Source organism: Rhinolophus hipposideros (genome assembly GCF_964194185.1).
Source record: "Rhinolophus hipposideros genome assembly, chromosome: 2".
NCBI lineage: Eukaryota > Metazoa > Chordata > Mammalia > Chiroptera > Rhinolophidae > Rhinolophus > Rhinolophus hipposideros.
Window position 1 is genome coordinate 105,795,286 of NC_138048.1, and position 15,348 is coordinate 105,810,633.

General features: G+C 40.2%; 2 protein-coding genes across 3 annotated transcripts in view; one reads left to right on the forward strand and one right to left on the reverse strand.

The window, feature by feature from the left end:
- The window catches only part of LOC308510741 (guided entry of tail-anchored proteins factor 1), a 39,838-nt gene that overhangs the window by 14,068 nt on the left and 10,422 nt on the right, over nucleotides 1–15,348 (forward strand). Inside the window, exon 6 of one of the 2 annotated variants that reach the window (XR_013995406.1) lies at nucleotides 3,738–7,019. The exons of the other annotated variant lie outside the window; for it this stretch is intronic. The gene's annotated coding sequence lies outside the window, so the exon portion shown is untranslated. Of the gene's footprint in view, nucleotides 1–3,737; nucleotides 7,020–15,348 lie in introns of those variants that run through there. 2 annotated transcript variants of the gene reach the window in all.
- LCA5L (lebercilin LCA5 like) overlaps nucleotides 3,561–15,348 on the reverse strand; it is a 30,166-nt gene continuing 18,378 nt past the window's right edge. Inside the window, exons 7-10 of the mRNA XM_081024584.1 lie at nucleotides 8,418–8,502; nucleotides 6,939–7,045; nucleotides 6,649–6,766; nucleotides 3,561–4,439 (exon numbers count right to left, since the gene is read on the reverse strand). Of these exons, the coding sequence (XP_080880710.1) occupies nucleotides 3,706–4,439; nucleotides 6,649–6,766; nucleotides 6,939–7,045; nucleotides 8,418–8,502 (1,044 nt within the window). The 3' untranslated portion in view covers nucleotides 3,561–3,705. The remainder of the gene's footprint in view (nucleotides 4,440–6,648; nucleotides 6,767–6,938; nucleotides 7,046–8,417; nucleotides 8,503–15,348) is intronic.

Consider the following 15,348-nt stretch of genomic DNA (forward strand, 5'->3'; position numbering starts at 1 on the left):
TTGTATTCATATTTTCAAAAAGTTCTTTTTTTTTAAACATTGATTTTATTTTCTGTGTATAATAATTCCAATATGTGGAGAGAGGCTTTGCAGATCTGGTCGTGATATCTGTTGCTCCTCTTGGTTCTATTCGCACCTTTTCTTGCGTTTTGTGATTTTTTTTTTTGGACTCTAAGGTTTTGTTTTGTTTTGTTTTTTTCTTCTTCTTCATCTATGGGAATTTTCTGAGGCTTGGGTTAAAGATAGATTCTTCCAGAGAGGATTTGCATTGCTCCTGCTCTGGGGATACTTTAAACTTTAGTTTTAGGTTATAGACACCACCTAGGTCATCCAGTTTCAGGCTGTGAGTGAGGGCTGACCGGCTACAGAGTCTCAGAGTTGAAGACAAACTTTCTTAGCTTGTTGTGGCTGGAGGCCCTGGGTGTCCCATATTCTGTAGGAGGGGCCTTCTACTAAGCCCCTACTTGGGCTGACTGATTTTGTCCTCTGGGTTTTGTCCTGGACTCTTTTTGGATATTCAGTTCTCCAGTTTTTGCAAACACCCCTTAAGGAAAAGCTGACTTCAGAGCTCTGCTTACCCGCCTTCCTGGGTGCCTCCTTTCACTCAGTGTTTACCACTGAACAATTGGTTAAAAACATGTTTGTCAGAGTTAATACAGTATTTTTAGCCTTCCAGACTATAGGAAATGGATCTTTTTTTACTTTAAAAACTTGTTTCCTCTTGATTATGAAGTTATGTTCATTATAGAAAATCAAAGTAGAAAATACACTAAAACTAAATGAATCAAAGACTTAAGTATAAGACCTGACACAATAAACTGCATAGAAGAAAACATAGTTACTAAACTAATGGACCTTGGGTTCAAAGAGCATTATATGAATTTGACTCCAAAGGCAAGGGAAGTCAAAGCTAAAATAAACGAATGACACTATGTGAAACTTAAAAGCTGCACAGCGAAAGAAACCATCGCCAAAAAAAGGCAACCAACTGAATGGGAAAAGATTTTTGCAAACAGTGCCTCCGATAAGGGGCTAATATCCAAAATATACAAGGAACTTATGCAAGTCAACAACAAAAAAACAAACAACCCAACTGAAAAATGGGCAGACGACCTGAAGAGACATTTCTCCAAAGAGGAGATACAAATGGCAAATAGACATATGAAAAAATGCTCAACATCGCTAATCATCAGAGAAATGCAAATGAAAACCACAATGAGATATCACCTCACCCCAGTCAGAATGGCTTTCATCATCAAGACAAATAGTAACCAGTGTTGGAGAGGCTGTGGAGAAAAAGGAGCCCTCATACACTGTTGGTGGGAATTCAGACTGGTTCAGCCGTTATGGAAGGCAGTGTGGAGGTTCCTCAGAAAATTACGAATAGAATTACCATATGGCCCAGGAATCCCTCTCCTGGGTATCTACCCCAAAAATCTGAAAACCTTTATCCATAAAGACACGTGTGCTCCAATGTTCATTGCAGGTTTGTTTATGGTGGCCAAGCCATGGAAACAACCAAAATGTCCATCGATAGATGAATGGATAAAGAAGTTGTGGTGTATATACACAATGGAATACTATTCGGCGGTAAGAAAAATGACATAGGAACATTTGTGACAACATGGATGGATCTTGAGAGTATAATGCTAAGTGAAATAAGTCAGACAGAAAAAGCAGAGAACCACATGATTTCACTGATATGTGGTATATAAACCAAAAACAACAAAAGAACAAGACAAACAAATGAGAAACAAAAACTCATAGACACAGACAGTAATTTAGTGGTTACCACAGGGTAAGGGTTGTGGGGTGAGGGAGATGAGGGTAAGGGGGATCAAATATATGGTGATGGAAGGAGAACTGACTCTGGGTGGTGAACACACAATGGGATTTATAGATGAGGTAATGCAGAATTGTACACCTGAAATCTATGTAATTTTACTAATAATTGTCACCCCAATAAATTAAAAAAACAAACCACTAAATGAAAAGTTGGCCACAGTCTCCTTCCTCGGAGAAAAAGTCAGCATTTACATTTATTACCCTGTAACTTTTCCTAAGCTACAATTTAAAAAATAATATTAATTAGTTGAGTAGAAAGTAGCAGGCTTAGATAATATTTTTATTGAATAGTTTCCTACAGAAGCACTTTTCGATAGCTCTGATTTAATGTTATGATTTGTGTTTTTGTTGTGGGGCCGGCATAAGAAAAGATCCCTTGAAAAATCCTCCATCTGCTGTAAAGCAGGAATAGACGTTGGAATATTATACCATTTTGAAGAATCCTTTCAGTAAATTTTTCCAGAATGTAGGGCTAGGCACTTGTCATTTCATGTTCATCTGTGTATTTCCCTGTATAAGCCTATGAGAATTCTAACTCTCCACCCTCTTGCCCCCTACTCTCCTTCCTTCTCTCTTTTTTTCCACTGTAGTTTTTATAAAGATTAAAAGTTTATGGCAATTGTAGTATTGATCTCCTCTTTGGTTTTAATACAGTTCTTTTCCCACCATGACCTGTAGTCCCTTTTTAAAGTTTATTTTCTATTCTCGGTTTTTAAAAGTGTGTTAATATTATACACCAACCCATAAACATCTTTGGATAGTATTATCTAAATTATAAATAATTTGCTTTTATAAATAAATGAAAGTAAGTTAACTGATTAACATTGGGAATATTTTAATATCCCTGTTTTATTTAGGACTATACAAAGCCCCTTTGTATAGTCCTAAATAAAATATTCTAAGTATAATTAATATATTATTTGGGACTAAGCAGCTAACTTGAGTGGACGCTAATTATACCTACCGTGTTTCCCTGAAAGTAAGACCTAGCTGGACAAACAGCTCTAATGTGTCTTTTGGAGCAAAAATTAATATAAGACCTAGTCTTATATAAGACCTGGTACTAATATTATATTATGTTACATTGTATTGTATTGTATTATATTATGTTATGTTATATATATTTATTAGGCCAGGTCTTATATTAAAATAAGACTGGGTCTTATATTAATTTTTGCTCCAAAAGATGCATTACAGCTGATTGTACGGGTAGGTCTTATTTTGGGGGAAATACGGTATATGCTTTTTTTTAAAGAAAAAGATTAACAGAAAAAGGTCAAGGTACATGTATGCAACAAATACAAATTAAAAAATATTGAATCTTAGGTGTACACGAGGTGTCACCCACAAAGGCAGGATATTAGATGCCCAGTTTAGCTGAATAAGAGAACACAAAAATAATTTTCATAAAACCAAGCTTCATAATCAGTTTTTTGTCATTTATTTTTTCAAATTGTCTTCTGATCACCCTTTCCAAGCTGCCTCCATGTTTTTAAGTTAGAACACAATTTGATTGCTGATAAAATTCTTATATGTATGAGATTTGTATATCTTGGGTTGACAAGCATAGACTAACGAGCTACAGAGTAGCACAGAAGATTAAAGGCATATAATAAATCGCTTTTCCAAAAATAATGGACATGTTTCAGTTGTATGAAAAATATATAATTTTGTATTTGAAATGTCATTGTCTAATATACAATGGATTTTAAGAATTAGATTAGCAATAAAACAAAGCCTTAATTATCCAGTCAATTTAAGTACTGAACACACACACACACACACAAATTAAAATTATGAGATTAAAGGAGCAAAAGAACCAGAATATCAAACCAGAATGTATTAGAATATTGATTTTATTCAAATAATTATTTTGGTTTTTTCTTCTGTAGGTGAAGATGACGTAATAGAATTTACCACAGTTACTTTAGAATCTCCAAAAGCATGGATGGAGGAGGCCTGATTAGGAGATAGATGATGCAGCCTCTTACTTTTCAAAGTCTCTTCAGACCCTTTAATGATCGCAGTACTTGTTTGGTCACCTTTAAAGACACAACCTGATCCAAAGAGCTCTTCCATTAGACTGCTTTTCTTGTCTCTGAAAGTGCTATCCTTTGCCTTTGTTCGGGAAGGCTTACCGAAAGAGGGCTCGTACCTGCTAACAGTGTGCTCTGGCTTCAGGTCTTCCCTGTCCCTGCGATGTTTGCCTGGCAGGTGATTGCTTTTGGAAGTACTGTGATTGGCTGGTCCCCCGGAAGCAGGAAGACCATTATGCAAATTTTCAATAGCTTCTGTGAATGAATAATGCTTTCTTTGTTTGGGGAGTATTTTGGTATTTGGAGCAGCATTTTTATTAGGTATCTCATCCATGTCATTTATTTGTAGGCTTCTTTTAAACTGTTCTCTTACTATATCATGTTCCTGGTGGCCTTCCCTTTCAGGATGAATGACTTGAATTCTTTTTGGTGGTACTTCCTGTTCTTCTTTTGCTAAAGTGTTTTTCTTTTCTTGATCTTCTTTTTTGTCTCCTTGTCTTCCAGTATTCTCCAGAGGTGGCTGTACTTCCAAAGATTTATCCTCTTCCTTTGATAAATCTATATTAGAAAAATACTCAGTTTAGCGATCTTTAAAATGGACTTTTATTTCAGGATGGCATGCATGTTTACTATACTTACTTACTGAACACACACACACACACAAAGCTGGGGCCTCTCAGCTTTTCTCTGCCTGACAAGCACATTAAAAAGACAAACAAGGTAAGAAAATAAATGCAAGCAACACTGCCATATAGAAAAGGTGCTATTAACAAGCATAAAATGTTATATTCTACTAGAACATACCAAATAAATGAGACTTAAGAAACCAAAAGAAAAATGACATTCATAAAAAAACTAAAATTTGGTAACACATTATTAATAGATGTTCAAACACCACTAACTGGATGTAGAGCCAGTCAAAACAATTAGAATATTTTTTGTCCATCCAATTGGCAAGTGATTTCCAAAGCTGGAGAGAATATGGGGAAATTGGAACTTTTGTTCCACATTGGTGGGTGTGTAAATTGGTATAGCTTTATTTGGATAGCAGTTTGGCACTATCTGTCAAAATTGTAGGCAAACACGCTCTTAGACTCAACTCCACACCTCTAGGACCAAGCCCCACAAAGATATGTAGTACGAGGATGATTACTGCAGCATGGTTTAGTAACAGCGAACATTCCAAATGTCTGCCAGAGGGGTCATAGGTAAATAAATGATGGTGTGTGTAGCCTGTGGAATTCTGGACAGTTGTAGTAAAGAATGAGGTAGATGAAATGCCCTGACAGGGAAAATATTCTTAAGTGACTGTTCTTTCCTAGCAGCCGTATGAGGTTCCATCCATACAATTATTTAGCAATAATTGAACATGAAGACAATGAGGCAATGTCTTAAAAATTATGAAGGAAAATGGTCTCCAACCTATAATTTCTTTCTAGCCAATTATTACATAGAAGGGTAGACTAATGATAGTTTCGAGATGAAAGGTACACAAATTTACCTTACACGGACCCATTCTTAAGAAGCTGGTAGACATGATAGCATTTACCAAGAAAGAAGAGGACATGGTTTAGGAAACAGAAGGCCCAGAAGACTGAGGGGTTGGGGTGTGGCAGGAACCTGCAGGGAAGTGGTGAAGGAGCTACCAGTATGACAGCTGTGCACCAGAGGCAGAGAGCCACCAGACCAGAGGCGAAGAGCCTTAAGGATTAGGGCTGGCAGTACCGAGATCCTGGCACCGAATGCCAAGTGACTGGGCCCTGGGCCCATCCTGGTGAAGGTTTGCCCTCCTTGTCACCAATGCTACTTGGGTCGGATGTGTTGTATGCTTCACCCCACAGAAGCATTCTGAGAGCTGGAGGTGAGCTCAGGTGATCTCAGAACAGGATCGCTGAGCAGCTCACTCCCCCAGAAACCCTTTCCTGGACTTGGACTCACAGAGTTCCCCAGTCAGGTGCTGGGCGGATGGCTTCTGTACGCCAAGGATGGTGCAGGACCCCGGCCTGACCGGGCCCCTTTCCATTCTGGGGAGCTGAAGCTGGGGCCTCTCAGCTTTTCTCTGCCTGGTCATCTGCAGTTAGTTTTCACTGGTGGCAATGCTGCCCCTTACTCAGTGGGTTTGGGTTTGCTCCTCAGGTTTTCAGAACTGCACACGTGTAAGGGTACATACAAGGATAGGAGTTGTGGGGAAAGCAAGGGAATGACTGGCGGGAAATTGAAGATTGTGGATGTTTCTGGTGGGCAGGGAGGGAATGTGCTTACGAAGGGCCCATAACGTGTTCTAGGGGACACTGATGTCCTGTTTCCTAAGCAGGGGAGGGGCTACACGTGTTGGTTGTATAATCATTCTTTAAACTGTATATGTGTTTTATGTATACTTTTTTAAAAATTAGTTTCAGGTGCACAAGACAAAGTAATACTTAGACGTTTATCATTTGTATCCCTCATACTGTGTGAACCCCCCTCCCCCCATCCACTATCCCTCTGACATCGCACACAGCCATTACATTTCCACTGTCTCTATTCCTAATGCTGTACTCCACTTCCTGTAAGTATATACATACATATATGTACATATATATAAAATTATAGTTGGCATTCATTATTGTTCAGCTTCAGGTGTCCAGTGCAGTGATCAGGCATCTACATCATCCCTGAGGTGGTCTCCCTAATGGGACATTACGTATACTTTTATACACGCGTATAGTAATTCGCAACTTACAAAAATCAAGTAAGAATAAAGAATTATAAAAGTTGTTAAAGTTACTTTCATATTTTCTCTTGGAATCCTCTTGGTTTGGTGGGTTACTGACATAGTGAGGAATCGCATGGACGATGTCAGTTGATTTTTCTTTATGACCAGTGTTTCCTTTTGTCTTTTTACCCTATAATTTAGAAAAGCGGCAAAACACATTTTTTGGGGGGTACAGATTATTTTAAATTGTGTTCTATTCAATGAATACACTTTTTGTATAGAACAAGTGACTGTTTATAGCCTAGTTTATTTCTGTAAAGATATGTTTAATTAGATATGGCAAGGTTTCAAGTTTGCTGTACCTTAGTTGTCAAACATGGACCGTCTTCTGGTTTTTGGGTTTCCTGGTGTCTCATAGTCGTAAATAAAACACTTTTCCTGTCTGCTTGTACTGATTTTGTTGAAGAAACTACAGAACAGACACATTTTATATAAGAAACATACATTTGGAAGCAATGTTGATTTGGTCTACAATGTAGTAAAACAAAGTACAGTAGGTATTTTCTAAAAATTTTCAATCTGTGTATAACATTTGTCACTTTCAGCCCCCCTCCCCATTTCACGTGTTTTGTCTTATTTTGGGGCCACCAAGGTTATCGCCTGTGGGAGCCCCTGTGTGACAGCTAGTGCCACTGTCATCGCCTGTGGGAGCCCCTGTGTGACAGCAAGCACCCCCCTCACCTGTGTGGGAGCCCCTGTGTGACAGCTAGCGCCACTGTCATCACCTGTGGGAGCCCCTGTGTGACAGCAGGCGCCGCCGTCATCGCCTGTGGGAGCCCCTGCTCACTGACGGTTAGGTGGCCCGGGCTGGGGGCATGGCTGTGAAATCCAGAGGACCCCTTCCCTGAAGTACTATCCCATTTAAGTGACCCCATAGTTGATTTCATCATGTCATCATCTCTGCTGGCTGTTATTCTGGATAACAAACCAGAGACAAACAAAGGAAGGCAAGGACGTGAGATGGTTGTGTTTAAAAGTAAACACATCGTTACTTCTACTAAATAAGGGTGAGTGTTCCTATTGTCCCTGTTCTGAGCAGAATGTTTTGCTGGGAGATCTTGTGGGGCGGAAAATCCATACATCCTGTTTTGGAGGAAGAAACGCTACTCGGCAATAGAAAGGTACAAACTATTGACAGCGATGTGGGTGAATCGCAAAAACATCGTGCTGGACACAAGAAGCCCGATGCAAAAGAAGAGCCACTTAGGATTCCACTGAAAGGAAATTCTAGCACAGGCAGACTAAGCTGCTGGGACAGAAGGGACTTGGTGATTGCCTCAGGCCAGGGATGGAGACTACTGACTGCCAAGGGGGCACGAGGGAGCTTCCGAGGAGATGGAACAGGTCATTGGGTGGGTGGGTGGGTACCTGGCTGTGAGCCTTCGTCAAAACCCATTGGCTTGCACACTTGAAATGGGCGCATTGTAGTGAGGTAAACTCTACCTAAATGAAGTGGATTTAAAATCCACGCACTGACTAGTACAAATTCTTAGGAAGTTCAGTATTTGGCAGACATTTGCTTCAACCTGAACCATTCTCTCATTCCTCCAGAAGAAAGAACGTACAGGACTGAGCAGAAGATGGAAAGATGGGAAAGAATTTCTATTTTTTTTCTGGCTGCTTCAGCCATAGCACAGTTTTATTATTCTCCTTAGAATCACAAAATGTGTTCCAACTCCTGAGAAAATGATTTTTTAGAATATCCATTATTTTGGTGATATAAGTTAGGAAAATCTGACTAGATGCTTAATAGATTTTGAGCAAAAATAACAAAAACATACCTTTGGGATAATCTTCTTTGTCATGTAAATTTCTAAGTATCCGATTAGCATAGATGTTTTTAATTTCAAGCTCTCGATCCTTCTCCTAAAGAGAACCACAATACCGATTTTTCTATAAATATTTGCTTTTAACCACCTTGATTTCTTCTAAAAAGCGATTTAAGTGAGTTCAGCACTCTTTGAATAAAATTTATAATTCTAGTAGAAACAGAAGTAGAGCATATCATTACATATGATTCCTGACATCAAAAAGTACATTTTAACAGAATGTTATTGTGATGGGGACGATATTTTTGAAAAGGTTCCAAGCCAGCTTCTTTTACTTTTTTCTCTCCCCGGGGCCTGTGCCATGAACTTCATCATACTTTTGCATGGTACAATATACTGGCCACTAGCCATGTTGTGATTTAAACTAATTAAAGTAAAATGAAAAATTCAGTCCTCAGTCACACTACCCATTTTACATGTGACTGGTGACCACAGTGCTGGACAGTAAACACAGATGTTTCCATCCGCACAGAACATTCTACCAGGCAGGGTAGCATTTAGACAGCCGTGCAGGGTGGGGAGAGTCTACGGACAAAGACATCATTGTTCAGCTTTCAGTCTCATGAGCAACTTTCTGAAGTCTTGGCAACACAAAAGATTTGAAATCCTGGTGGCTTGATGAGGGGGAAAAGAAAGATTTAATTAAATACCAAACACCCCTTCTTACATGTACATCAAGAGGCAAGTCTGTGAGACTCAAGACCACTGAGATTTAGTCAAAACCATAGTCAAAGAGAGATGGGCATATGAATTAAGGGCGTCTCCCACTGTCTGATAAGAGAGGAAGGCCCAGAAGGAAGGGGCCTCAGGTAGGGGTGGAGGTGGGGGCAGGGGTGAATGGTGGGGGAGAGACAAGGTTCTGATGTTTTAGAGGGCCAAGTTTTGGTTATCTGGAAAATTCAGCTACATCTTCTGATTTGGTCTGGCTCCTCAGTCAGTGTGTACTTCAGCAGCCGAGAGCAGGAAGGAGGCAGACCCACAAGTGCTGACTAAGGTGGCTGGTGCAGGGATGGCCAGGCTCAAGAGGAAAGACCAGGAAGGACAGTTCTTCATGCTGGGAACGGAGGTGTAAGTCTGGGAACCCACCACAGAGCTGCGCCCACAGTGGAAGACAACAGGTTCAGAGCACAACCTAGGATTCTGGTGTGGTTAAGTTCAATCAATAATCAAGAGGAACAATAAGAAAGAAAACCCACATGTGGGAATGCTCATGGAATGTTTGTGGAATGTAGGAAAGACGACTTACAAGCTCTGAGGGTATCAGGCCAGAGTTAAAGGGGGGTTGAGTTTGGTGTGGACCCATATTGAGGTCAGTGTGGATGGCGTCCAAAAGGGTAGATAGGGAACAACGTCTGATAGACACCGCTTCTTTGGCAGGCTGGCCGCCTGGATGTCAGCTGGGAGCTGCGGAAGGCTGACATCCATCTACACTCTAGAAATGGAGCAGGGCCGAGACGTGGGGTTGGATGACTTTAAAATGAGTTTCATGGTACAGAGATATTGGGATCTTTGGGACCATACCCTCCCAAGCTCAAGTGTTAATGACAGTGTTTATGTGACACGTGGTGATTTCCTCAAATTGCTACAGCAGTATTTCTGGTTCCCTACGCTCTTCCAGAACCTTGTGACTCCCGTCCGGAGGTGACATCTATGACGTCTATGCTCTTCCCCTCGTGCTGTCTTGACACATGGAGGCGGGAGTGATGCTGTGTGATGGAGTCTCTCCTCTGTCTCTCTTCTCCTTGGAACTCGGCCCCATGGCATGGTGTGAGGAAGCCCACACCACATGAAGACTGTGCTGTGTGTAGGACACCTCTGGCCAATACCCCAGCTAAGATCTCCGCTGTCAGTTGGCACCAACTGCAGACATATGAATGACACTAGAGATTATCCCAGCCTGGGGCAGCAGAGACGAACCATCCCTGATGAACAAGCCCCGCCCAAACTGTAGGTTCATGAACAGCATCACTGATGTCATTCTGAGGTCACTAAACTGCAGAGTTATATGCTTTGCAGCCACAGTAACTAGAACAGTCAAGATTCTGAAACATCCTTAATGTTTCTATTCCTCTTCCGCTTGGGTCAGTACGAGGGATGACCACGAAGCATAAAAGGCGATCTCATCTTTCCAGATGGAACAGGACTGGTGGAAGGCAGGAGGATTTCCTGAACGCAGGAAGCAACTATCGCTTTGCGGACTGAATGGTGGGAAATGAAAATGGGTTGTTTTCAGTTACTCTGTATAACACACTCCCAGTGTGTCTGATTTATCTTCCACGTTTTTTTCCTTTTTTTTTCTTTCAGGTCAGTCCTTGAAATTCATTTGATAAGAATTCAACTTTCTAATTACAATACTTATTAAAATAGCTATCCCTCCCAAATGTGATTTAGACAGCCTGGTTTAACAAAAACCCGCACATGAAGTCTAAGCATAGCTGGAAAAATGAAATACGAGCATTTCTTCTGTATATTTTTCATCTGTCTTTTGGCTCTTTGTTTTTGGGAGATTTCCTCAATATCCCTAGATTTTCTTTATGTTGTAACTGTTGAATTTTGTATGCTGGCAATCATCATTTAATTTTCACTTGTTTTCTGATTTTTTTCCATTTTCATAACATTCTTATTTTATGGATGAATGTCTTCTGTCCTGGGATAGTAAACGAAACCCCTGGGGTCAGCCGTTCCTCTTATTATTCTTGTGCTTTCTTCGTAGATCTGGTTGCCTGGACATAACGAAGAAGGAAAAGCTGGATTAATTATCTGCTGTGTTGTGTGGGAGCTCATTTCCTTGGGGGGCTTCATTCTTGAATGGGAAGGCAGGCTGGCTAGGGGAAATCAGAGGGACTTGATGATTGTCAGGCTTCACTTTGAGGGGAGTCATTTGACGGAGTGGCTCCCAAATTCCAGAGTTTATTTAAAGGGCTTTACCCTGGGATACTGGCATTTACACCAGTTGCCCTATTTCTTCTCAAGCACTTCTTTCACTTTCCAGGGGAGGAACCACAGACTTTTAGCCTGGTGGCCAATGCTGGGTTGCCAGATGCTGTGCGAGCCCATTGAGGAGGGCGGGCAGGTGAAGTTGAGGGGCGGGTCCCTAGGGCTCAAGCGCCTCCGGTCCTCCAGACCTGCCTACTGCAGGACAAAGGCCTCTCCAAGCACCTCCTGCTGTGGCCTCTGCTCTGGCGCATCCATAGAATGCCTGTACCCTCTGTCCGTCTGCAGTAAATGTACCCAGCGTTCTACCGTCTGCTGATAACTTGCCCTAATTCTCTCCGCTATTGTATGTCAATTTTCTCTAGGAGTCTTTTCCTGATGACTTCCATGGGGGCTTTCCAAGGGAAGAAAGTTCGATGCAGTCTGTCATCGCTAACAGTTGAGGCCAGAGGGAACAATGTCTTTCTTAGCCCAAGTCAGAAACCTTATTTACCTATGGGTGAATGTAGTTTCAGGCAACTACCTCTCGTGACTACAGTAGATGGGCCGATGCCTGGGCCACCCCTGAGACGCTATTTCATAGGTTTGGGTGTGGCGGGGCAGTGGAGTTTTCACAGTTCCCTAAATGACTAACGCTCTGTTGGGTCTGAGGACATTGCTTCCATCAAACCCAAGGATGGCTGCCCCAAGCTCTGCTGGTCACCTGCCTTGATTCTGAGCATGGTTTCTCCCTGTTCCTATTACCTGTTCAGCACTTTTTTCTGTGTTGTGATTATCTCTGTCTCGTTTCTCTATCAATCCAAACAAAAACAAAAACAAAAAATGAAAAAACCCTGCTTTTCATCTTCCAGAAATTCTTGGGCAGTTCTGGCACAATCGTGGTATCCTTCCTGGGGATATGGGTTGTTACTTTAAATGTATGTTTTCTGTCATTTCCATGACTTTTGGCAGGAAGGGATGAAAAGCGTGCATTTAGCCCATCTTCTTGATCTCATTTCAACTCCTTCTTAAAGCACAGAACATAATTTTTCTCTTTGAAAAATTTTATAAAAAATACCAGAAATATACAAAAGTAGAGAGAATGGTACAGAACCAATGAACCAGCTTTGCTAATGAACAGTTCATGCCCGTTGGTTTCCCTCCACACGCCCAGCCTCTCTGAGTTCACTCCCTAGCTGTGGATTGTTTTGAGGCAAATCCTAGACATCATATCGTTTAATCTGTAAATACTTCAGTGTGCATCTGTAACAGACAAGGGCACCCCTTTTAAAACCTAACCACAATAGCAACATCACGCTTACCAAAAAAAATCAATAATAATTCCTTAATATCGTCAAACATCCAGTTTGTTTCACATTTTTCCAAATGTCCTATAAGGGTTTTTAAAAAGTTTGAATCAAGATTCAAACAAGGTCCAGAACACTGAGATTAATGTCTCTTTGTCTTTTAAAACTTTGTTTACAGCTTTATTGATATAATTCATGTACCATACAATTCACCCTTTCAAAGTGTACAATCCATTGGTGTGTTTTTTTTTTATTGTGGTAAAATGCATGTAACATAAAATTCACTATTTTAATTATTTTTAAGTGTACAATTAAGTGGTATTAAAGACTGACATTATTGTGCCACCATCACCACCATCCATCCCCGTAACTCTTTTCATCTTGGAAAACTGAAACTCTGTGCCATTAAACAACTCCTCTTCTCTCTCTCCCACTGTTCCCTGGTAACCTCCATTCCACTTTGTATTTTGATGAATTTGACCACTCTAGTTACTTCATTTAAGTGGAGTCATACAGTATTTGTTCTTCTGTGACTGGCTTATTTCATAATGTCCTCCAGGTTCATCCATGTTGTAGCATGTGTCAGAATCTCCTTCCTTTTTAAGACTAAAATTCCACTGTGTGTGTGTTTGTGTGAGTGTGTGTGTGTATGTGTGTGTGTGTGTGTGTGTACCACATTTCACTTATCCATTTGTTGTGGACACTTGGGTTGCTTCCACTTTTTGGCTATTGTGAATAATGCTGCTATGAACATGGGTGCACAAATATCTTTGCGACCCTGTTTTCAGTTCTTTTGGGTATATGCCTAGAAGTGGGATTGCTGGATCACATGCATTTTTAATTTTTCGAGGAACTGCCATACTGTTTTCCATAGTGGCTATACCACTTTACATTCTCACCAACAGTTTGTAAGGGCTACAATTTCTCCACATCCTTGCCAACACTTTTTTTTTAAATATATAGTAGCCATTCTAATAGGTCTGAGCTGGTATCTCACTGCAGTTTTGATTTGTATTTCTCGAATGATCAGTTGAGCATCTTTTCATGTGCTCATTGGCTGTTCATATATTTTCTTTGGAAAAATGTATATTTAGGTCCTTTCACAATTTTTGAATTAGGTTGTTTTTTAGTTGAATTTTTCTCATAGCTTCTTTTAATCTATAAGTTTCCATCCTCAACTTTGATTTGTTTCTCTTTGCTATTTATTTGTTGTGGAAACTGGGTTGTTTGTGTTGTAGAGTTCCCCACAATCTGATGTTGCTGATTGGATCCCTAAGATGTTGTTTATCAGGTTCCCCTGCCTCCTGTGTTTCTTTTAAGTTGGTAGTTAGGTCTACATATTGAGGCAGATGTAGGTACAGTTTTGGGGGCAAGAGGACTCCACAGGTGGTGGTGTGTACATAAGTCAGGAAGTACATAGCTGATGGTTTCTCTTTTGTGATGCTCGCAGCCATTGATGATCATTGCTTCGATCCATTCATTCATTAGGAGTTCCAAAATAGTGATATTCTAATGCTATCGTTCCTTCTTCATTATTAATTGAAATGCTTTTATTTTTTTAAATTAAAGTTTATTGGGGTGACAATTGTTAGTCAAGTTACAAGCTTTCAGGTGTACAATTCTGTAATACATCATCTACATACCACATTGTATGTTCACCACCCACATGAACCGCTTTTATAAGGAGGCTGTTCCCGCCTCACAACTATTTGATTACTCTGAGTATAGGAAAGGTAAAAATAATTGTTTTTTTCCCTCTATTACCAGTTTCTGAAATAGTGTGCGCTGGTTCCCTGGTATCTTCTAAAGGTGACTAATCACTGAGATTTTTTTTTTAAAGTATCATTATGAACTTTTGGATTTATATGTATTTGATAAGTTTCAATCCATGCAGTTAGGTTACTGATGCTCAGAATGCCCCATCTTGGACCAGTAATAATCTATTCTAAATGGCTCCTGAGTCTCCTTGGTATCACACTAATAGTTCTTCATAGTTTCCTTGCTTTTGGATGACAGTATGTCCCAGCTCATGCAGTACATTTCATGCTCCAGACCTAGAATTTTTGTAAGGCGCCTTGGTTCTTTTTAGTGGGGTATGGAATTTGAAGACCATAATCTGGGTACAAGGGGTACGTATTGCTACTGAGTTGGTCACATTAAGAAATGTGTATGTATTTTTAAAGATAACATATATCATAAACTCATATTTGCACTTTAATTCACAATCAGGACTACTGGATTTTTATTTGACCTTTTCTTTCTTCCGTATTTTCTTTCTTTCGTTCCCCAAATCCCCGTTCTCGATGACACCAACATCATTCATCATGTGCCATATCCCGGAAGATACACACAACAGGCTCCAAATAACATAACAACACTACCACCAAGAATGCATTTCTCTAGGCATCTGCAGTAAAATTAATGTGTTTTAAGTCGCTTGGAATGGTGTCTCTGTGACATTATGTCACAACTGGAATGCACACAGTGGGCTCATATTTTTCATTTTACTTCCTATTTTTAGGGAATGCTTTTCTATTTCTTTTTACATTTCATTGTGCTTCATAACTGTGCAAAGACATTTACATAGTTCCAAAGTTAAATCTACCAAAAAGATATTCAAGAACTCTAGGTTCTGTAACTGTCCCTTCTACTCTATTCTCCTC